This window comes from Falco punctatus (assembly GCF_963210335.1).
Source record: "Falco punctatus genome assembly, chromosome: 7".
Lineage (NCBI taxonomy): Eukaryota > Metazoa > Chordata > Aves > Falconiformes > Falconidae > Falco > Falco punctatus.
Genome location: NC_137587.1, coordinates 12,873,830 through 12,899,160, shown reverse-complemented (window position 1 = coordinate 12,899,160; position 25,331 = coordinate 12,873,830). Strand labels below are relative to the sequence as shown.

The 25,331-nt window shown below is 37.0% G+C and overlaps 1 protein-coding gene across 5 annotated transcripts in view; it reads left to right on the top strand.

Moving 5' to 3' along the window:
- AKAP6 (A-kinase anchoring protein 6) overlaps positions 1-25,331 on the top strand; it is a 351,976-nt gene that overhangs the window by 228,374 nt on the left and 98,271 nt on the right. For all 5 annotated transcript variants that reach the window (XM_080397013.1, XM_080397009.1, XM_080397012.1 and 2 more), the window contains exons 10-11: positions 21,390-21,536; positions 24,970-25,194. In XM_080397013.1, the coding sequence (XP_080253139.1) occupies positions 21,390-21,536; positions 24,970-25,194 (372 nt within the window). The remainder of the gene's footprint in view (positions 1-21,389; positions 21,537-24,969; positions 25,195-25,331) is intronic.

Sequence of the window (25,331 nt, the reverse complement as noted above, 5' to 3'; positions counted from 1 at the left end):
GTGTATAAATTTTTAATACATTGTACTAAAAATAGCTACAGTATTTTGCATGAACTTCTCCTTCTAACAAGGTAAAATAAGCAAACACTGTTGTTGAAGTTGTGCTTGCATTAAGTCCAGTGGGGACCTAGGGTAAGCTCCAGCCAACTCCAGTGGCCAGTGTGGTCCTTTGGTTCTTCTGAAGTTCTGGTGGGTGGGTGCTGATATTTTAGCATTGCAGAAAATGGTTACTATAGAATTCCAGTGATCACGGCCTGTAACTGTTAAAGATGGCTCTATGGAGAGATGCTCTTGGGGAAGGCAGCAGTTGTAGAATGGCAGGTGCTGTTACAGGTGTGCAGGACATATACCAACGGTGTCACTGTGCAGACCAGCAAGACACTGTCACAGACTGCAGGGAAGGCAATGGAGAGGTGGGAGCTTCCCCAGTAACACACTGGGAGAAAGGGTCATCTGTGAAGACTGATTTAGATTACTAAGGGAGCTAAGTAGACCAGCCTCTATCATGAGGAGACTCCTCTGACGGGTGATTCAGAGCAGAAGCTTAAGCTAAGCACCCTGAAATAGTTTCAGAAGAAACCTTTTCTCTCTTATCTCTTTCTCCACTGATTGTATAAAGAGGTTATGAAGATCAGCCTCACTCAGCGTTACCTCTCACTGACTCTCAGTTATCATGAAAAGAGGGGTTTTTAGTACCATTGTGTCATGTCTATGCAATATTCCAGTTTGAAACCCTGCTGTGATGCATCCAGATTTTGACAGACATTACACTGGAGTTTGATCATGTCTGCTTTACCCATTGATTTTCCTTAGAAATGGGAGATGATAGATACAGAATTGCCGTTACAGTTTTTCAGGTGGTAACTTTCTAAAGATGAACATTAGCCTTTTTGAATGATGTATTGAGACTGATGCATGTTTTTTGCTGGCCTTCATCAAGGAGGACTATGTGTCTGCTTATGCAGCTGGAAGAACAATAATTCCCAATATCTTTTAATTTGTTATCATGTGTGGACAGAACAAAAAAGTACCATCAGAGGTGAAAAGTGGTTAGTCATGTGATCCCACTTTGTTGTCTCAAAAAGTTCATCTCTACTATTTTGGTTTTTCAGTAAGTGTACGTAATTTATAGTCAGGTTTTATTTTTCTCCAGAAAGTCAATAGTCAAATGGCTCACAGTGTTAGTATGGAAGATTTTTGCCTTTTTTTCCCCCAGGTCCTCGAAAAAGAAAGGTAGAAAAGCTTTCTTTCTGGTAATATTTAGTTTCCTTATTGCTTCAGCTTGGGTCCAAGAAAAATACTGCTCTTAGGACTTCTGCCTGATTTAATCTTCAGTTCTGGTTTTTAGGTATCTCTTTTCTGTTAGCCATCTACTAGAATACAAAAAGTATTTATGCCAGAGGCTGAAACATGTAATGGTTAAAATAAAGAAATAGAAAGAGAGAGAATAAAGCAGGTGATGAAAATCACCCCTTGTTTCACCTTGCCTCTGTACTGAGCTAGGGACCTTTCTGTCCATTCCTCTTTCTAACAGTAATGGTTGAATCCTACAGCCGTTGTGCTGTATGAGCCTTGTAGTCTCTTTGTGCAGTTAATTTACTTGCTAAATAGAAAGTAACATTCACAAGATGCCTACTCAGAATTAGAAGGGGTATGAAGATACATATTTGAGTCAGGTTTAATAAACATACAGGATGATTTTTTCGTAAATATGGCCCGACGGCAGTTCCTCATCAACTCATGAATACCCATGGTAGATTGGTAGCTAACTCAAGGTGCCCAGAGAGTTAGACACAAGGGAGCAGACCTTATTGCAGATTAAGACTATGGCTCTGGGCTTCCTGGGCCTGCCAAAGTTCAAGAATCAATCAAGGGAGTAAATAAAGAGCCAGTTTAAGACTAAAAGTACTATATTATTCCATCTCATTTTCCCAAATGTAGCATACGAGATCTGAGACAACAGTCTCATTAGAGAGGAAGGAAACATCTGCCATTACCTGGGCAAAACCCCACCTAAAATCATACGACATAGATAGTGGTGACTCCGAGAACCAGGAGAAAAGGAACTGCAGACAAAAAAGGCTTTGCTTTGAGGCAACAGAAACGGTGTTTTAGTCTTTAAAAAGAATCGATCAGAATGAAACAATTCTAAGTAAATTTAAAGCTATTAAAATGTTTTCTTAACTAATACCAGAAACAGACAATAGGATACGGTGTGGTACCAGGAACCAGCGCACCCCTGTGTAACTGGAGACATAAAACATTTAATTGTACCTCTTCCCCAGGATCACTTGTGAAATACACAGTTCTCATTCACAGGGAAGACGTTCAAGTCAAATATATGCCTCCACAAAGTGGCTGAAGTATCCAGAGAACTGCAAAAACAGAAACAGCAGAACACATACATAGATGTAAGTCAGAAGAACCCATGAAGCAGGGCAGATGCAGACTAACTGAAAATGTAAGCATTTTAGAGCAACATATGTAGTATAACAGGCAACATGAAAAGTAGAAGGAAAAATGTTCTGGAGAAAAAGAGCCAGGCAGACAGATTGAATATTTCAGTTACCTTTGAAATTAAAATATAGTGTCTGAAACCACAGAGAATTTAAGGTTTTAATGAAGAAGGAGATATCTGTAATGTGACTTAGGCAGATCTAAAGATTCTCAGTGTTCTGGCAATGCAGAAGGCTGCCAGGCATTCAATTGCTATATTTGCAACTATGCTATTAGATCAATGACTAATTTGATACCAGCTGGATTGTGGAGCCAGCTGCAGTACAACACTGATAAGGAGCAAAATTAGACTGGAGAGATGCAACCAAGCACTGCAGATGTGCAATGAAATCATTATGAGACCAGTGGATAAATGCAGTCAGTCAACAAGGAACCCCTGAAATGAGAGATGTCATCACATAAAGTTTTACAAGAATTCTATGTGCTCACGGCCACGGGTCTGTACAAACTCTGGTTTGAATTGGAAGGCAGTATTCAAAGCAGTACCTGCAAAAAACAGGAAAGTCCCTGTGATTGCTCCCTAGCATTCTAGCTGAATATAACATATTTGAAGAAGTTGAGCACTTAGATGTTAAATCAAAGTTAGCACAAAACTCCACAAATCACCCTAGGGTCCACCAAACAGAATTCTGTTTAGTAAAGCTGCTGAAAAAGACAATGTGGCAAAGCAGAGACCATGTACCCACAGAAAGTAATGCAAAATGGATAAATGATCTACTAATGGTCAGAAAACCTTAAACTGTTTCCAAAATCATTGAACAAGATGCTGAGAGCTCGGGACAAGTTACAATTTTTTTTTTTTTTTTTAGGGCAACATCGTTCACTGCGATGTCAAAACCTCATTTTGGCATCTGAATGAACAACATAGTCACTGTTTTGCTGCATATTTACTGAGGTATCTGTATTTCTGCTCATCAGCCTGAGCTTCTAGAGGTATTTCAGTATGTACCAGACTAGGCACCCTTCCTCTAGTGTGTAGCTGATGTCAATCAAAAAATAGGAAAGAGAAATGTCAAAGAAGAGGCAATCCATAACCAGCTCCTACATGGAAACCTGGACAGGAGTGTTAATCTCAGTGCAGAAAACTTGACAGAATCTGAGTCACCTGTGGGTGGCATCCCTTGATTTTTTAAGGACTTAGCTGCTGGCCATGAGAAACCAGAGCCCCTCAGGAAAACAGGCAGAACAGTTGACAGGACAGTCCAGTCTTTCACAGAGATGAGCAACTGTTTTTACAGATTTTTTGCACACTTGGCAAAAGCCTATGTATTTTTGCTATGGACAACATAGAGTGACTCAGAAAAGAAACAACCCAAAAACAACTTAAAGGACCAAAAGCAAATAAAAGGGGGCAACAGGGACAGGGGGATGACAACACTGACCATGGAGGAAGCAAGATACCAGGATACAAGTCCTTAAATAGTAAGGCTATTTCAAGGGACAGAGTTTTAGGAAACTTCCCTGATGATATAGAGCTCCTGTATCCGTTCCTCTATCATTTTTTCCCCACACCATGGTAGAAGTAGTGAATGAGTGTAGGGGTAAGTTAGCATGAAAGTAGTGTTCCTTCCAACAGAGATCCCCAGAGAGCCCTGGTTTCTGAAATCAATGAAATTAGGAGTTTTTGCCTTGCCCAGAAGCAGCAGCATATCTTGCTGCCTTCACACGTACAATGCATTTGTCTGCCAGAAGAGGTAATGGACCACGAGTTACTTGATGGGTAACATCTCACCTTTAAGACACCACCTGCAGCCTCCAGCTGCAGACAGACCCACACCCCACCTTGTTTTATCTTAATTCGAGCGCTGGATGTATCTCTACAAATTAATCAACAGTACTGAGTCCTCCCTAAAAGTAGACAGCATAGTCCGGAACTCAGTACAGATGCAAAGCAAAGAGAATATAGTTATTTAAAGACACATATCTTCATTTAGTTCAGCTGTCTGTAAGATACATATCTATATACATGTATTTTGTCTAACAGCACAAATGCTAAGTAAGTGAGCTTTGCTATTCCTGACACATGTCAAAGTTACTCAGAATATTAAAATGTTAAGCAAGAAAATGTGTATTTTATGGAAAATGTTTCTATTGGGCTCACATTAATTAAAATTCAAGTCTTCCTATTAGAAGCCAGATTAAAAGAGAGGTAGAACATTGCTGGCCAAGTGCAACAGGTGACAGCAACCCAAATTGCTTATTGTGGGGGTTAAGTGGAATGTATGTGAGGAGCTTTTTGCATCTTTTCAAAGCCATGTGTCCCACAAGCTATTTCTTGGCTGAACAGCAGGGTATTCTCTCTCTGTGGACTAACCATTTCACAGACAGTGCTCTTCATTGCCATGGTAAACCAGCAAGTAGAAAATCCTGACCTTGGTGCTGAGGCACGCCTGAACGACAGCTAAAATTTTCTGGTTTGTCCCTGCATGTTTAAACAGTGAGAAAATATATTTCCTGCTCTTCACCCAAGTGAATTCATGCCAGCAAATGAATCTTCTACCAATTTCCCCTGTTTCCTTCCCTTCAAGCCAGTCACTAGAAATATACTACTATAATAACTTGCACATCATTTAAAAGCTATTATGCTGATGGGTGCCTATATATGTCCTAAACATCTCTTCACTGTCTGGGTAATCTCCAAACAGGGAAACCTAGAGTGATGGGATATCTGATGGTTTAGGCATTCAGTTTTATTACAATCAGCATAGACCATTTTGATCATGCATATGATTTGTTTGTGAATTTGATGTCTTACAAGAAAAGGCTTTTATATTTATATTTATGGATTTATAAGGCTAAAAATAAAAGAATACCCACCATTTCCAGTCACGTGCATATTGCTTTGCTCTCTGGTGCTTCTAAATTCTTCCCTCCTGAAGCATATAGTCCCTTTTCCAGGTTCTTCAGAGACTGCTGCATCTTTGCATTTTTTTTTTGTAGCCCTATCTTTTAGCTTGCTGACTTAATCTGCCAGCATCAGAATTTTCTACCCTTACTGCTACAGGCTTTGACACCGCCAGATTCTGATTGAGTGAATCTCAAAACCAGGCGCTCTCCCATGTTATGATCCCCAGTTGTCAGGTCATCCAATAGTTGAGGATCTTTCTGAAGTTTTGACCTTAACTCATCTGTTCAGGCATCTCAGCTACTTGTCAGCAGTCAGCAGTGACCTTACATTTCATATCCACTTCTTTTGTGAGGCTGAATGTACAGCGTCAACAATAGCTTGCACTGATGCCTGTTGTCATTGATTTGTATGGCTATATGAGATTTGGACACAGATCTGTGGGCACAGGAGTCTTCGTTCCTACATCCCTGTAAGTAGCAATTCCAACCGACATATTTTTGTGTAGCCTGTGTTCAAGCTTCCCAGGGAAGCTCCTGGAAAACAGTTATGGATTTTATTTTTTTTTTTTCATCCAGATTCTCTTCTGGTCTTTCCTATGGAGCTGAGGGGTATAGTGTGATAGACTTACCTGTTATGGAACTTTATTTTATAAAGTGGTCTGGAAAACCCTAGGAACTTAGCTAGGGTTTTTTTTTAACACCAGAAAACATCAATCAACCTTGGTATGCTGCTTCAAGTAGTGACCACTCCTGGAAAACCTGAGATAAGATGAAGAAACAATCTCTTTCACATATACTTACATTAGTGACAATAAGCTGTAGGTGATGGGTGTTATGCATTTCTTTCATGTTGATCTTTTCTTTGTATGGTCCTCTAATTTTTTTAGATTAAAATGGCTAATTAGCTGGTTTGACCACCAGGTGGCCTACTACACTGTGCTGTGGCGTATGCCCTCACTGTGTCTGGAGAAAGGTGTACAGTAATTTTTATTAAAAATAATGTTATTGGATGGTGTTATTCTGTGAGTGCAAGTGTGGCATTTGCAATCTTGATCTTTTTTGTTGTACCAATCAAATGTAAATGTAGTCATACTAGTGGGACTTGTTCATGCCTATGAAAGGTTGCAAAATGCAAAACGTATATAAAGTCCTTAAAGATTTTTTGCATGGTTTAAATATTCACACCCTTTTCTTAAGTGCCTAATGACTTTACCAAAGTACAGTTAAATTCTGCCTCTGCCATTTCTTCCACACTTTATTAAAGACCCAAAGAATAAAATCAATGCAATGGCAATCCTTCAAACAGCAGTACCAAATGCCAATCACCAATGAGCTGGAAAAATTACCTTTAATAGGGTTAATGTAGTGCTAGTGTAGTCACTTAATGTACAAAAGCTCTATGGCCTGTTCTAAAATATGTATTCATTACTTTAATTTCTTTAAATTTCACTTCTATAGCAACATATTATACCTCTAGCATAATAGCTAACAAAATGACCTAAAAGTGTTGACTCAGATGTGCATTTGTAAAAAGTAACCTAGTACTGTTAGGAACATGTAGTATTCAACAAGGCATACTTTCTTTTTATCCTTAGAATTGTCGCTAATTATAAAATGTTTGTTAAGATAGGAAGTGCAGCCACCTAAACTAAGCAGTGAAACCAGGGGGTCTATGTCATTGAAGTGCAGATACCATTCACAAAGTTTCTGTCACCATAAAAATCAGAGTCACTTACTTTTGCTGATATTCTCAATAGAATGTATTCCTTAAAAAATCTGAAAGACAGAAAAAGCAATGAGATCTTGCTCATTATCCCTCATGCTTTTTCAGTTTTTTCTTACGTTTTTCCATTTTTGTTTGGAATTACTAAATACCCTGCATAGTATAACAAACATCTATTAACAAAGCAGACAACAGCTGAAGTTGAAGACATCAATACACATTAATTTAAGCATATATCTTGTCTTAATGATCACAGGTCTTTCCAATTTGTGTTTGAACAGCCAGGCAGCTATCATGGCATGCACGGTTACCAGGGCAGGCTTTCCAGAAAGCAGGACCACAATGTCTTGGAAGAATATCAGAAAGACAAAAGTTCATGTCTTCCCTAGTGTTCACTATAGCTGAAGTAGATCCAAAATATCCTGAATTTGCTGCATGTTTCTCCACTACTGGTTTTGTGTCTTGATATTTCCTGCTGCTGTGATCCTTTGAAGCGCTTCTTTCCTTCTCAGATATATGCATACCTTTTCCAGCTTTGAAGACATGCATTTTCCACCTTTTTTAAGTAGAATTCAGACATTAAAATCGCAGTAACTTACCAGTCTCTAAATCCACTAACATTGCAACTGTTAGATAGATGTGAATGTTGATGTTATAGTTACCAGTTTATCAGTTTGCTTACAGCGCAGAGATTAGTATTTCACCGAGGCAATGTAAGTCAACACAACCTTGTGGGGTTTTTTTCTGAAATAAATTTCTACAGTTTCATTGCAGAGTCTTTACATAACTATTTTCTTTTTTAATTGCTGTAAGACAGGTACTATTAATATACAGGTGTTATGCTGTGTGCTGGTTTCAGGGAAGCTCATTATAAAATGCTAAACACAAAGGGGCAGATTCCCTGGTCTGTCCAGATCACATTCAACCTTCCCATTTCCAGTGAATCTAGAGCAGTTGATGGTGTTCACTAGAAAACACTCTCCTTGTGGGTGGAATTCTCATTGATATCATCCACTTCATCTGCTACTATGTTCTTTTTCTCCTGCTCCCCATCCTCCTTTCCAGCATGAATAGAAGCAGAAAAAAAAAAAAAAAAAATGAAACAGAAGAGCCTAACAAGTAAAAGTCAAAATGTGAGTACAGGCAATAGTGTCCATAATCACAATTTACATCCTGACCCAATATTTTTCATTTATGTCAGGGCCAAGTTATTGAAAATTTGCTTTCTGACAGTTTTAAGAATGTCCAAAGCATGTATATTTGAGTTCACTAGCCTTTGCAAAAATTGTTCAACTTCTCTATGTGTTGGTTCTATAAATTGTAAACTCAGAAACACCAAAGAGAGTTAACCCGAGATCAGTGCAAGTCATCTGGTTTCATGTGTGATTCTTGTAGTAACGTCATGCTTTCAGAGACATTCAAGCTGTTGACAAAGGTGTAAGAAGATAAAACAGCAAGAAGTTAAAATTAAACAAATTCAAACTAGAAACAAGCCATACAATTTCTTACGGTGAAGGAAGCTAGTTGTTAATCACATCACCAAGGAATGCTGTGAGCTTTCCATCATTTGCATCTTTAAATCAGGGCTGGTTGCAACACCAAAAGACTTTCTCCAAGCCAGAAAGTTGAGAGCTTAATATAAGCAGAGAAGGTAAGACATTTTGTACAAGTGGTGATGTTAGATTATGACAATTTCTTGAATTTCAGATCTGTGAATCAGCCCAAGTTTTGTTAGAGAATATTTTGGCAGAATGCCATTAGAGATGAGAAGAAGCTTTCAGCTTTCATCACGCCAGCGAATAACAGAGTTCACATTCAGCAGCAGCATAAATCCTTGAAAACAGACACCTGAAATCAGGGAAATAGAAAGAAACAGAGGAAAAGTTTCTTTTGTTTCTGTCTCGCTCATTGTTCAGTAGACAAAATGAGTTCAGTGTCACTGCATTCATGTATGTTTTTTAAAGGTAACTATTAGTGTTAGCTCCTAAATGTCTTGTAGAAATAAAGATTTATTGAGTTTAGAGCTGAGGTATTTTCTATGTTGACTAAAATGTACCGTGAGTGCAATAACTCATTTTTTTTCAGTCTAGTGTGAAACAAACAACAATAACTAGTCATGAGCTCAGACAATATATTCTGCCGGACAGCATGCTGGGGTAGATCTCAGAAGACTTGTGTTCCCACATCAGAGATCCTCCCTGAGACTGGACACGGTGTCCATCTGTATGTCAGTTTCCCATTTTAAATTAAGAATAATATTTCTCCACCTCACATGACTGTTGAAAGTCTGCAACTGTTTGGAGCATGGGAATGGCAAGCTTGATCCTGCCTGTAAAAGGCTGTGTTAGGCATACCCGTGCTGGTGGCCATTTGGAAAAAGGCTGAGCATATCTCCTAGACACAGCAGCTGTTGGAAATACAGAAAGACTGGCTTTCAGCATGTCCTGGATTGCCGGTTTCCAACATTTCTGGACAGAACTAAAGTTCAGAGGAACACCTCACCCCATCACATCACAGTATAACAGAGTGCGTATCTCTGTTCCTGGTGGTTCATGATCACACTTCACGTTCTTCTCAGAAGTTACAAGGGTCTTAAAGAGCAAGCCCAATGCCACATGTGGGTGCCCAGAAGCAGGGATTTAAAATCTTTTTTTCCCTTTTCCCATTATATGGGTGATAATTCCTCTCATTTTTATTGCTTAGGTTTTGTCTTCTTAAATTACTTAAAATATTAAAATTTTATGGAATTCAGAAAGTCCATTTTTAGAAATGAACTCAGAGTCAAAATTCGAAGACTGAAGAGATTAAAAAAAATCATATGTTATCATGTATGTTAGTTTCTAGAAACAATGACCACATGACCACACTGATATAGTCCTTTAAATATCATTCAGCAAATACAGTGCTGCTGTTAAGTGTTCTAGAATTGAAATACATCTTGGAAGAAGTTTTTCCACCTTTCAAGGTAGCCTGGCTCTTGCTGAAGACGCTGCTCGGGGGTAGCATTATCCTGTTTTGATCACCAGTGATGAAGAGAGAAAATATCTGTGTTTAGTACCCATAGGTCCATCAGACTGTTATCCGTCTCAGATACTCAGAAGGATGCTGGTTAGTTCTCGCTGTTCAGTCATCTTTATACACTTAGTTTGTTTCAGGCCCTATTGAACTCCTATCGATAAGGCAAAAAATGATCACTGCTGTAGCATTTGCTATCAAAGTTGTTAATACTGTAAAAAAAGAAATATTTTCTTCCATGTTAAAATAATTCAATGACATTTGTGAGGTGCACAACTTTTTGCCAGCTCTCCTAATTTAAAACATTATCTGTATGAGGAAAACATATGTTAGAAATTTTTAATTCAGTGATAGGAAAGGCACTAATGAAATATGCATGTATGAATTTTGTATTGCATAAGTTTCCTCTTTCTTGAAATGTGATTAAAAGCCAAACATCTGGATTATGTTTAAAAAGCTTGAATTTCCAGTTTTCAGAGAGATTCAATCTATTTTGACACTGTACACTTAGCCTTAACATTTTCAGCATGCTGTTAACATTACTTGCTATTGTAAAAAAGTAAGTTCAGGTTTAAACAAAGTTGGACTTCTTGTAATGCTAAAAATGTTTTCTGAAATAGCTGTTTCTGCAGCATTCACAGAGCCATAGTTTAGGCTGTGTCAGCAGTTCTTTGTAAATTTGCTCTTGAAAGCGGTCTGTAGTTGATCATAAAAATAACTTTTCAACTTGAGAGTATTTTTTCTTTTATTATAAAAGTACTGTGTTTTTCCTAGAATAATATTAAAAATGAAATACTGAGTTTTTAAGAATTTCTAAAATTCAGTATAAAATGAGATTAGCCCACTTAACAAATATAATGGTATTGCAATGCAAACTTTCTCCTTTTGTTTCAATAGCATTAATGTGTACTGGAGAAGTGAATAGCTATTGTCTGCTGTGTCTCTGCAAGGGTTCAGGATATGTCTGTCTGGAGATGACAGTCAGTAGCTAACTATATAACTTTCTTCTTAACATGTTTAACAATAGTTTTGATGCAGTATGTTGTCATGGTATTGCTGTAAGAGGAATTATGGTGATTGCCAGTGTTTTAGGGAGTCAGTGGAGATGCTTTAGCACTCCTAGTGGACCTGCTGCATGTGCCAACTTTGACATAACTCAAGGGAAATTATAAGGAACAAATCAAATAGCACATTATAAAAACTATTAGCTTTCACTTAATACAGTACAGAATGTGCATTTAAAATAAAAATGACATATTTCATTATTACTTTGGGGCAAATCAAGAAATCTGCTGTCAACACTCTTTCCGATCAGCACCTAGATGGGCCCTAAAACAGGTGCAAATTCCATCGTGTAGAAAAAAGTTCAAATGTGTTAAAGTTCCTGTTGTTCCCTTAGATACTACAGGTAATGAGAACTCAGATCCACATGCTCTGAGGCACAGACTGAGCAAGCTAGACCAGTCTCTCTGGTCTTGACTTGAGGTCACCCACCAGCCTGCAAAGGTTACAGGGCTATCACCACAGGCCAGGGGTGATTTTCTTTTCTCACAGTTGACAAGGTCTAGTAATCTGGGTTACTAAAGCCATTGTGCCAAAGGTGGGTGTACTGTCCTTTGGTGGAGACTTTGAGTTCTGCCTCTGTTGGTCTGAGGAACTCAGATTTCCATTTGGCTCTTTTTGCAGTGGGGAAGCTCTTCTTCCATGAAACAGTATAGCAAATAGGTAAGAAGAAGAGGATCCGTATATTCTACCATCAGTCATATCCCAGTAGGTATTTCTAGAAGAGAGGATAATTTATTTGTCGATTTTCAGTCAAACTTCACTCCCAGAAGGCTATTACTGACCGCCATTAGCATTCTGGCTGAGTAACAACGGAGTAAGGACTTCAGAAGAGCCAGTCTGTGAAAGATAAATGTGCAGGAACATCCATTTCAAAACAGAATGATGCCTGTAACACACAGCCTGACAATAGTCAGTGCATTTGGAATTAAATCTTTGTGTAGAGGAGTTTCAATTTTGTGTTTCATGCATACTGCAAAAGCAGGCACAGCTTAGCAGAAGAGAGGATAACAGGTTATAAATTACTTTCTTTGATTATCTTCTTCAAAAAAATCTCCATGATCTTACATTGTTGTATTTTATTTTGTAAAAATGTAAATGTAAAGATGTAGCTATATGAGATTTCAGAAAATCCAGCCAAGGATGGAGCTGCAACTCCACCTTTTTGTTTCCAGGCCAAACAGTTTCCCTGCCATCAAATACATTTTCTGTTCAGTAATGGGTGAACTACAGTCTACACCAGTATTTTGGAATTTCTCTTACTCTGTTTTTTTTTCTCCACAAATATACCTGAGCACTAACCCAAAGGTATAGTAAATATTAATTCTTACGGGGCATTGATTTGTTTTTATTTAATATCAGTTATTGTCCCAGCAACTAAATAAATGTAAATTAAGCTAAATCCACATTTGATATGTTGAGCATGTTTGTTGGTTGCATCTGTATTATTCTGTACCAAAAGCCACACCTCTGGTGCAAGGCGTGAAAAAAACCTCAAAGCTATAACAGCACCATTGCAAGAAATGCAAAACAAATCTCAGGAATTCCCATGCAGATCAGCCAAAGATCCCAGTAAAACACATACTTTACGAGGTCAATAGATTGTTATAACATGAAGTACACCACCTGAATCCTTGTATTGTGGGACCATGTTCTACCATCGTCTGCCAGGGTTTGTCTTTATTAGTAGGTGGGTGGCAGTTTCTAGATCTGGTGGCATCTCGTGCACCTGATACTTGATTACCCTTGCTATACGAATTCAAACTGCTGTATTTTGGCTATACATTCTTAGAAATTTAATTATATTTAAAATCTGGTTAATAGTGTAGTAAATAACCGGTATTGCTACAAAATTGCATTCTGAAGGTAATGGGATTGAATTTCAACACAAGTTGACACTCAATTAAAATTTCCATATATCTAGTGAATTAGCCAATTCTTGGCTGCTGTATTAAGGTGGATGTCTTCCTGCTTAACTGAACACTGGGAAAGACGGGCAAAATGCATAATAAAGCCAAATCAAGACTTAGTACACCCACTCAAATTTCTATTGTTTGTATCAAGTAGTAAGCTTGCAGAACAAACTCAGGGATGTGGACTGAAAAAAAAAAATTAAATAGTCAGCATTTAAACAAAAATCCTCTATATTTTAGAGTAATGAAGCTTAAAAAAAAGAGAGGCCCTTAAAACTTCTTACTGAATTACTGCCATCAGCCAGTAGATCCATGGGGCTTGTTCGGCTAAAAGCCACAACAGACTTTGTAATGCAATGATGTAATCTTGGCTTTGTGTCATTTATATTCAACCTAAAAAAACAATTTTCCTGAATAGACAGGCTGACAACAATATTGTTCAGTGTTGGTTTTTATTTGGATTGTTTCCAAATGGTTCATATGCCTCCACAGCAACACCCCATGTCCGCTTAAGTTTTTACTCTGAATTCCGAAGTTTCCCCTTTTTCCTCGCATTTTATTTTGCTTTTAAAGTCCCAGTTATGTTTGTGAAACTAACCAGCTCGGCCACAAAATTAGGATGTATCTTGCAGAGTGCATTCATTTTACTTTTTGCATATTTTTCCCGAGGTCATGTCAAGGTTAGTTTGAATTCCATCCTACATTAAGACTTCTTTCACAGCTATTTAGCTCTGCAGCCTACTCCCCGCTGGGGTCTGCCCCTTGGGCACGTCAAAGCTTCAGACCTGACAAATCACACACAGATGAAGCTGTACAGTTTTTTAAACAGTTTCATCAGTAACGTGTTTTTTTCTTTTTCCTTTCCTTTACACTATACTTTTTTTTCCTTTTTTTTTTTTGCCCACTCGAGTTTATTCTCTGAATTGCAATATTCTGAAGGCTGATTTCTGTATGGAAAATTCCCTTGCACAGGCGAGTTGTAAAATAGAAATGGCGTTGTACAGTACGTGCCACTCACAGCCTCCCAGAAACTGAAAGCACTGCAGATCCTCTTAATTAGTAACAAGCTATAGCTCCTTGTCTAATAACTGTAATCGTATTGTTAACATCTATTTGCACAGAAGAGCCTAAAACTATAAAGGCTGATAAATATTCAAAATTTATCGTCCATATTGGGAACCCATTAGTTATCCAGGAGAGCTGTTAGTTGTTCACAGGAATAAACTTCTGTCATCCTTGGGATTACTCAGATGAGTAAATGTTCATCAGTGTCAAGAAATGACGCTGTGCTTTAGCAGTAATCCTTATGGGACCTGGGAAATTTTAGGTGGGTGTATATGTGTGTATATATATAATCAGCTTCACAACTATGTGCAGGGTTTTCACCACCTACGTTCACGCACAGACACACCCCCCCATGTGTATGTTGCTGCACAAAAAAAAGGTTTGAAGTGTATAGTGCAGCTTGCAGTTGAATATACGTTTTCTATAATTCTTAGCTGTACCCTGCGATCTGTATTTTAGCATTTTGTGAAACTAATGGTGCAACACCATTTCCCATTTAATTGATGAAGTTAAAATGCTTGGCTGCTAATGAGTGTATTAGCAAACAATATACCCTTAACAAGCTTAAGCAGCTCAGGATTTTAAAAAGCAGCTTACTGTCCTCCTCATTTTTATAAGACAAAATGTACTGCCTTCTACAAATTGCTTGATCGACTGATGAAGTACTATAATTATAGTTGTATTGCAGTTTTGACAAAGCCACAATAACAGATTGTAGTTTAGTCCCCACTCTAGGCACACAACTCTTTGCATTACAAAACCCAGTTTTACTGGTCTAATTCTTACTGAGAACAAAAGGCACCTGGAGATGTTAACTATATACTAAAAGAAAACTTGGAATCTAGGAAATAATAATATTGAAGCATGACTTTTTTTTCTCGCAGTTAGTTCATTGGGAATGGTATCTAATGAAGAGTTGTCTAAAGGCTTGCTTGTTTGGAACTAATTAAAGACAGATATCCTAAATAGAAAAAGGATCATGGGAATTACATTAGGTGTCTGGAGACTTGTTATTCTTTTGGTACTCTGAGTAGATTGTGGAAGTTGTTAGGGATTCAAGAAATAAGGCAAGCTAATAAAAAGTTCTATTTTTCTGGTTATTGGCCAACTATTGTATTTTTGTTTGCAATAAGATTTGTGCCAACAGGCTAGGGGCTTGAATAAAACATTTAAACATTTGTGCATTAACACATTATGGTGAAAAGAGAGTCTTGTGCTTTCACTCAGTGCATTTCAGCCTTCAATTAATGTGAAAGCACTACAATGCCTATGCAACTTCTCTTGCCTAGTGGTGCACCATTTATCATTGCAGTTTTACATTGACCTTGACACCCACTTCATTAGAATAAAGATTGTCTACCATTTAGGTTACATTGTTCCTCTGCACAGAGACCCCATGCAAATTTCTGTTCAGATAGAAGAGCTGTGAGCCTGTCAGAGGTCATCTGCATTAAATGATTGCAGCTATTTTCCAACTGCTTCTTTTCATTCTACTCAATTCAGGCTAGGAGGATCAATCAAGCCCTCTGCCTGAAACAGTGGGACTGCTGGGAATATAACTGTTTTTGGTAGTAGTGGATATGCCCTAAACAGTATTAAATATTTAATATAAATTCATTAAAGGGCATACAGAGTCCTCAAAAAGATATTACATTTATAGTAAGATTTAAAGGGTTGGGATCACCTTCCTTAAAAAAAAGGCAGAACAATGGGTACCCACTGCATAATTTTTTAATGTAGGCAAAATTTAGTTCATGAAGTTGCTTAATGATTCTTTCAATGTGTTTATTTCTCTAGCTGTCACAGAAAGGAATGCCTAGTAGAAGTGTAATCCACATTTGCTACTCTGTCAAACAAAAAAGCAAGGTGTTTGCAGGGGTTTGAGACAAAAGCGCTAAGATTTGTTTTGGTTTACAGGCAGGCACCCATACGCACATGCACTCTTACACAAATACATATAGTAATATTGTGCTTATTTGTAAGGGAGAAAAGCAAATGGAAATAAGGTAGCACTCGCTGTCTTGAGTTTTCTGAGTGATATAATTGGAATTAAATTATTAATGGGAGATACTTAAAAAAGATTGTTTTATGATCTTCTATTAGAGAATTTGCAATTCATTTTAATATTTGTAGTTTGATTTATATCAAAGATAATGCAATCTATGTCCAATTAACAATACATAGCCAATGTAATATGATTTCCAGATCATGCAAATGGAATAAACTAGAAGAGGAAAAACTGATTCTTAACCTCAGATGTAATTTGCTGTGTGAATTCTGGCAATTTTAAATGACATTGCACTTTTTAATTTTTCCAAAGGCTCAGCAGCAAATTTATACCAATCAAGAAAGCCTATTATTAATTTACAAGGACAATTGTAGGAGTCTTTATAATTTCCCTGTGCAATTATTTGTCATAAATTGCTAATAGTGAAATACATGAAGTTTGCAAGAAACGGCAACTGCTATTTATCTAGACAGATCACTCAGCCCAGATCTTGAATGTTGTCCAGAGGTTCTAGTGCTATTGACAGCGTAAGAAATAAAACCAAGCTTCTGGACTGTTTCTGAAATATTTCACACTGATAGTACCAAAAAGGTAGAAGCATTAAGAGCTATTGTGAAGGGTAGGCTGGCCTCTAGCAGATTCCTTCACTTTGCTTGTATACGGCTGAGCTTTGGACCCTGGACTTTGGAATAAAAAGACTCTTTGTTCATCACTGAATGGCATTAGGCATGGGCTTCCTAAGGGGCCACCATGAAGCCTAGCATGAAGAGTGCAAACATTATCCAGATAGCAAAGTGAGAATGTGTGTGAAGAGATGATGGACAAATATTGCTATATGTGCATTGCTATATGTTTTTATATCTTTATATTACGTGTTTTGGTGAATTTGCTTGCAGACTATTTGCTTAACTTAATGTATGCAGTATATTTTGCAAGTGTGTGCCAATGCTGACTGTGCATGCACTCACAAACACACAACGTATTTGTGTCTGCAGCAGTCGAAACACCCTGAAAGACAAGTTTTTTAAATTTAAAGATCGAACCCTGGTAAAAACTAAAACTGCAGGTCACTCAGCCCTGATCTCAGTTGTGTATCATACAGTGCCATTTGACGGAAGATACTTTGTTAGTATGTGAATGATGGAATGCAGAACATCTACAAATAGCACACCCTTATTCCAATAATGGAGAAAATTCACTGGCTTAATTCTTCTGTACTTCGTAGCCATAGCTCCACTGTGTGTTCAGTATGTCTAGTCTCTTTTCACTATAACCAACAGAAGCACCATACAAAAGTCTTACAATGGATGTCTTAATCTCTCTGTGTGCTTTTAGAGCATTATTTTGAATTCCATCATGAAGGCTTTTTTTTTTTTCTTTTTTTTTTTTCTTTCCTCTTCTGAAGTTTTATTACAACAACAGAATTCCCAGGGAGCTTTAGGGGCAAGGTTCGCATAATATTGCCCTAAAGTTTTGCTCGAGGGGTGGAATCCGCACCCCAGTCCTGATCATCTTTTTGTGGTGTTTCTCTTTCTGAAAGATGCAGTGCGTAGTCTTACAGAGTTGTTAACTGTGTACAGATTTTTTTATTGTTTAGCAGACAGTGCACATCTACGGACCTTTCATGATGATTTCTTTCTCTGACCTCTCAGTGACTAGGCATCTTGTTCCTTAACACTGAGGGAGGCTGAAAAATGCTTGAGTTGCTCAATGTGTGCCTTCTATACCAGTTTCAAAATGGCTTATTCTTCTGGTTTCCATGGTGACAATTAACACTGTTACAAGGCATTGTTCCAGTCTCCATTTGGGCAGAATTTTCGGGTGTGATTTTTCACACAAAAAATGTTTTATATAATTTTTTAAAGGAAAAAAAAAAAAAAAAAGAAAGAAAAAGATGGGGGGTGGGGGGGGAAAAGGCCCAGTTTAGTATAAAGTGTCAAAAAATGTGTCTCAATCAAGCCTGCCTGGATTTCTTAGAATATTTTTATCAGGGGAGGTAAGGTTTTAACTTGCTTTGTTTTGGAATTCAACTTCTTGTGGTTTAAATATTTTTGCCAAACTTATTCTCAGATAAAAGCTACTGTCTTTTTATAAATTCATCTATTTGTCCTTTGAGAAATATTGATTGTACTGAGTGAGGAGGAATAAAAAGCCAAAATTCTTTAACTTACACAACAATGTTTTGAATTTCTTTTGAGTGGCTTCAGGAACACAAAACCAGCCATGCATGCAGGCAGCTAATCATGCTGTAAATATTTTGCAGTTTTTCCAGTATGTTGTTGTTTGGGTTTTTTCCTCCAGTTTTTTAATATGCCAGGTGTTGTGGGAAATTAAATAAATATTACTCATTTATTTATTATTGTGGCTGTTGCAAGAAACCTGTGACTTTAACTTTCTTAATCTCGTTTTTGGCTATTAAACAGTAATCTGTATCATAGCATCCACAGACTGTCACAATGGAGCAGCCTTTGCTCACTTAAAGCTGAGAAAAGAATGAATTTGAAGATTAAATTATCTTCTCACCACAGGATTAAGTAGTCCTACCAGACTAGGGTTGTGCAGCGCTGATAGAGCTGGTAGCTAATTTTTCCATGCAACTGCCTAGAGTGTAGGTGTTTAATGGATTAAAAAATAGCATTAGCAATAGCATCTCATGCTATCAGTTCTCAGACTGTTCCTCCTGTACATTAAGCTCTTCCCTTAACTTAAAATACACACTGCATGTTAAATATCCAGGACCAAAACAATACTGACTCTCAGTCACATACCAATACATCTAATAATGAACTGAATTCTTTCATCTTTTACAGTTACAGTATAATGCCTTTTCTATCAATCAGCACTTTCATCATGCTTGTTTATACAGGTTACACAGTGACAAAGACAGAGCACGTACATAAAATCTAGCTTATTTATTTTTTAATGTAATAACCTTTTATAACATCTGTCACACTATTTGGATTATACTGCACTGAATTATTTTATCTAGTCCAAAATTAAATGAAACATCTTCTGTTTCTGTGTTAACAAGAGCACTGTAGTCATGAAACATGCCATGTATTTTATTTCTTCATCCGTCCTGCACTGTCCAGGCACATACCCGGCCCCGGTCCAGGCAGCAGCCACTGCCAGCCTAAAACAGGTGATGAGCATTCAGTGGCTGTGCCTGCACCAGTGTCACACAGCTAGAGGACTCCCTCAGTCTATTAATTCACTTGACAAAAGAAAGGGAGTCGCACGAACTGGATTTCAGTGCCTAGCAAATTGGACTCTGGATTCCCCTTGATATTACATGTACTTATGGAAATAATTATGCAAATCCTTTTCAGCTATATCATCTTTAAATAGAAATCAGATTACATAAAGAAGATTGTAATCTCCTCCAGTAACCGTTCTAGCTGAAAAGGCAATAATACAGGACCAAGAAGCATACTTGTTGAACATTTTAGTCCAATAAAATGGTGTTGCCTCTTGGCAGATCCAGTTCCCCAGTGCCAAACCTGGCTGATGCCTCCTGTTGTGCATTCCTAAAACCTTAGCGGCAGTACACCGAATATCAAAAGGCAGGTTCTTTATAAACAATTCCTTGTTTTTTACCATGCATATTCATGTAATTTTGGATACGCAGACACCTGATCAGTGTTCATTAATAATGAGAAATGGTTTAAATCACCTCATTTAAAACATTTGCTCTATGATCCACAAATGACTAATATTTGCTGAAGTTTACATAATACAAATGATGTGCATGTGTTGTGTAAATGAGAGATTAAAATATGAAACTAACAATATGCAAACATATGCATGGAAATGCTGAAGACCTGTTAGCTGAAACAGTGATTTCACACCTTTATTATTTTCTTTAAGCTGTCTCCAATTGTATTTTTGCTTTGTTTTCCTACAGAGCATGTTCTTGGATCTGGCAAAGGCACCCATGTTTTAAACATTCCTTATTCTAGTTTAATTTTTTTATACTTAGCCCAGTTATTAACATTTTCAGTATGAGCTGCTATGACAGTTTTCTTGGCTGAATTTAAAGCAAAGAAAGCCTAATGTTTAGGATGCAATTTGCTAACAGCGATGCATAATTTATGTACGTCTTGTAAACACCATTGTAAGAATATGTGCTGAACTCTTCTCTTGCAGTAAAAGGTGCAGTTTTGACCGGATCAGAAGTTCTGTTTCTTTGAGTGTTTGATACATAGGAGGGAGAGGGGATTAGCTTAACTATGTGTAGGGTATGTATATGAGTGGATGCCTGTGCATTAAATTTTATGTTTTTATTTACTGTACCGGCTACTAAAACATAATTAATCAATATAGTAACTATTATATTTAATACTTAATTCAGGTTTTAAGGGAATACAAGTTTTAAAGAGATTTATTTGCTAATGTGTCTGTAGATTAGAATACCTTTTTATAGAGTAAATAAGTAATATTCAGCTAAAATATTTAGAAAGCCATATTAAAGTAATTTTGGAAGAAACTTCTGGGTTTATTCCTATTTTCCCTGTTTGTTTGGGTTTTTTCTTTTTAACAATAAATGACATTGCAGGAAATAAAAGGTATGTTGAGCTTGAAGAATCTATTGGACTGTATGAGCATTGTGGCTGTTCTCATTTGTGTGTCATTTCACTGCTCCTGTTGGTTGATGCGATGAAAATCAAGTTTCTCGTATTGTGTTGTCAGGGAGTTATGTCTAATTGTTTTTCTAAGGCAAAACTTTCGTGTTTTCATGTGTAATAACATTTCAGGCCCATATATGAGACAGAACCCACAATGAGAGAGAGAAGAAATAAACTGTACAGGAAAACATAATTATGAAATTCTTTCCTTCTTGGGTTTGTTTTTTGGTGGGTTTTTTTTTTTTCCTATGGAAAGCATCAGTGTTACTTGCTGAAGTAGCACATTTGAAAAAGGCACCACTGATTTAAATGAGACAAAGGCAGATCAAGCTTCAGATGAGTGTTAGTGAATATTACCGCACAAGTGAATATTGTGAGTGAGTGAATATTACTATACGTAATCAACTGCTAACTGCCTGCATAGGTACGTCACCAAGAAGACCACATACGTGGTACCTAAATCTCTTGTGATATATCATGATATGCTGGTGTGCTTGAAAAAAAAAAAAATGACACAGTGAGCATGATCGTAACTGGGCACATAGAATTAAAGTTTAATTTTATAGAAGAAACTCTTTACAGTGGCTAATGTTACCTATTTCTTTTCATTTTAGAGATACAATGTAGAAATGTCAATCAGGCATCCGAAAAAGATGGAACTGCTTAGTAAGGTTGAAGCTCTGAAGAAAAGTGGTGTTTTACTACCAAATGATCTCCTTGAAAAAGTGGATTCAATTAATGAAAAATGGGAACTGCTTGGGGTATTTGCATTTTTATTACTGTTTGTGGGTTATGTGTACATTTTTGTGTTGAAGTACGCTGTCTGTCTGATTTCTAATTTGAGGCACAAATATCTCTCTCTTTCAATTCACCACGTACATTTCAAACAAGCTACTCATGCTATTATAAAAACTCCACAGTATTTTCCTCTTCTGTAGATTTTTTTTTTATTCCATGCTTGTCTCCTGTCTGACTTTAATAATTTTAGTTCTTTAATACATAAAAAATGTAAGTAAAATATGCCATGTATTACGGGTATGCACCAAGTCAACTATAATGCAGTATATCTGATATACACTGACTGTCATGCTTGAGTGAATGTTAATAGAATTTATTCTGAAGGTACATGTTAGAGACATCTACTGTTTAACTATTTACTATACCCTTAAGATGAAAAGTGGGGTTGTCACTGCATATTTCAGGTCACACTGATGGCTCAAAAACAAATACACAGATTCAGTACAAATCTGAATACCTGAAGCTAAGAATACAGCCGGGATAGGTTTCATGCTGCTGCATTCAGCACACTTTTGACAAAAGCCAAAAAAGTTTCATGTAATTCATTTCACGCTATGATGGGCTGGGTCTCAGCCAAAGAGTGAGATACAAGAATCTGGCAAAAAAAGCAATATAGTGACTCTGTTACCCAGAGACCAGTGATGGCACCGTGCAGGAGACACTATTGTCCTATTGTTGTAAAACAGCTGAGAGAGAGAGAGGTCAAACTATATATTTTTCCATCCACTTCTCTCCTTAATTGCCTTCACTTCAAATCAAGGGTAAGATAAATTTATAAATTACTTTAAATGATTAATTATAGATGTGTGATATTAGCAATACAGTTACATTGCATAATTTTGCATGCTATTATCTTAGTTTGAAAAACATTTCTAATATATTACAAGTAAGCTATACATGCAACCTGCCAACAGCATTTTAAATACTGACTTGTGTTGCTTTAGCTTATTTGGTAATGCAATAGCCATTTGAGAGGGTGGGGCTTTTTTAGTTCAGCACAGTTGTTTCTAATCGCTTGATTCTCTAAATGTGCAAATTGTCAGAAAATGTTATAAGTTGCCTTATGACTAGTGAGCTTATTACTTTTTAATTGTAGTCTGCAGCAGCATCACAAGCATTTTAAAAGTATTTGAACATTAATAAATTTACTGATAAAAATGGGGCTTATTAACTATTCTTTTGTGTCTGATCATGACAACTTGTATTTTTAAAATAATTTCAGTTGTAAGCCTTGCATTTATGACATTCAATGTCTTTAATCAGTTAATTCAGTGGCACTGATTAAAGCTGGTAGGATATAAAACTGTGAGACAAGCAACTGATCATAATTCTGAAAATCAAGAATAACTCTGTCTCAAAAAAGATTGAAGCCCTCTGCTTCTCAGTCTGTTAAAATCAGAATATACCTCTGCATGAAGTTTTGCCATTAATTTCAGCATTTACAGAAAAATAAAATATAACTATTAGAGTTTTCCTGCTAAATGCAATTTCATGAATAATAAGCAGAGTTTGATAGAGTTTTGTTTAATTTAATAAAAACCTCTGCAGAAACTAACAGCACTAGGCATACTGTTTTAATTGGCATGATTACGTTTTAATTGGCATGAAAAAAATTAAAGACAAGGATTTTAACTTCTAACAATGGTAAAATAGAGGGATATGGTTTTTAATATTACTTTCATCTAAGGTGAACAGTGTGGAATGGAAATACATTAGAATGAAATGTCAGTGGTGCGTACAGTTTAATCTGTGAAATTTTGTCCCCTGTGCTGAATATTACTCTGTCTCAATTGCATATTAAACAACCCTATCAAGGCAGGCATTGGCATCTGCTGTGCTGACACAAATTGTGAATTAAATGAAATTGATGTCCTCTGTCGTATATTTATGAAGACGGACCATTCTCTGAAGTATTCTGTTTATGAAGAATTTATGATTGCAAACTGTTCCAGAACAAAAAAGTGGCAATAAATTCTTTTTTGTGACCCTACCCTCCAAGGGCATTGATTTCACCTCCTGCTGCTACTTTTGTTACAGCATAAAAACAATAGCTAGCACTGGATTCCACTGAGGGTCTTCAAATTATCAATATTTGCACCATGAAAATAGAAGGGTGGTGCCAAGAAAGCATGTTTTTCAGTTATGATCTCCTAAAGATGTTATTTACAGGATGCCACATAGTAGATTAATGTCTGTTGGTCTAATTTTATTTGTGTTTTAAAGCTTATTTTTGGAAGCTAACTTCATTGTTATAAATTATATTCCAGTAACTTTCTGAAGCACGTATTTTCAACAGAGCCATTCTGTGTCACCTAAAACTGTATCTTCACGTTACAACAATTAACCACTGCTAATTATCAGTTTAAAAGGTTATTGGATGTGGTTGCCAGTGTATATTCAATATTCTACAATCAGTAACACAGATCTAGTGCTTATAATAAGTGTCAGCCTGACAGCCTCTTATAGGTCAGATAAAATACTGCCTGGCATAGAAGAAGCAGGCAACAGCATATCTCCCTTGTGATGTTAAAGGATTGCCTTTCAAAATCCTGAAAAGGAAGGTAACTTTCTTCCCCTGGCCTCTTCAGAATATTCATTATGCTCACAGCGCCCACTATCAAAATGTTATTCAGCGGTTCTTTTATTAGAAATACTACTTTGAAAAGCTGTAGTAAATTAGTTTCATTAGCGGTCAGAGGTGAATGTTTATTCTGGCCCATTATTTTTAAAGTGGATGGTTAACACAGAGAACTTAAATCTGAATTTAGTTGCCTAAATAATTGGACTGATGTTCAGGAACATTGAGGCTTTGCAGTTTCTGGTTTGTTGGTGGCTGAACAAGTTCACTCACTTTTAAAAGCAAACCAGTGTTTGTGACCTAACTGCTCCTATATGCAACCTCAGGGCTACAGGTTTGGGTACCGGGACCTGACAGTTCTCAAAAAATATTTCAGTGTTTCCCCAAAAACTTAGACGGTACCTTGGGTAAGAGTTTGGGGAACTCAGTGCTTGCCAGATTTTCTGTTGTGGCCTAGAAACCAGTAACCCTCATGGTCATAGGTGTCTAAAGCCATGGACAAATTCTGTGGAGTAACTACTTGACAAAGTTATGTACAATTTTGTCCCCTCTGTCCATAGTTGCTCTTAATAAACATTGATTTACCATGCTTCCAGCAAAGTCACTGACCAAGAGAGAACAGCATAAGTGAGAAACAAGGATACAAAAAATGAAATTGATTGAAACAAGGAAAGAAAGAATTAAACTGATTGATATGAATAGTAATTATTTAAAAGCCCACATCTGTAGTCATCTAAGAGATGCTTCTTGTTGCACATTAACCTGTGTATGTTTTGGTACGTAAGACTAATCTATGTTTTCTTTATCTGATGCTTTAGAAAACCCTAGGAGAGAAGATCCAAGACACAATGGTAGGGCACAGTGGGTTAGGTCCACGTGACCTGCTCTCGCCTGAAAGCGGCAGCCTGGTAAGGCAGCTGGAGGTCAGGATCAAAGAGCTGAAAGGGTGGCTGAGAGATACAGAGCTTTTCATCTTCAATTCCTGTCTGAGACAAGAAAATGAAGGAACAATGAATGCTGAGAAACAACTGCAATATTTTAAGGTAATAAAAAAACAATCATAGTTTTCATAGAGAGACTCCTCTTTATGGTAGGATAAAATATTTATCCTATACATAACATAATGCAGTTCATGTACATATGTGATCATATATTCATATTTTCATCTTCATTTATGTAC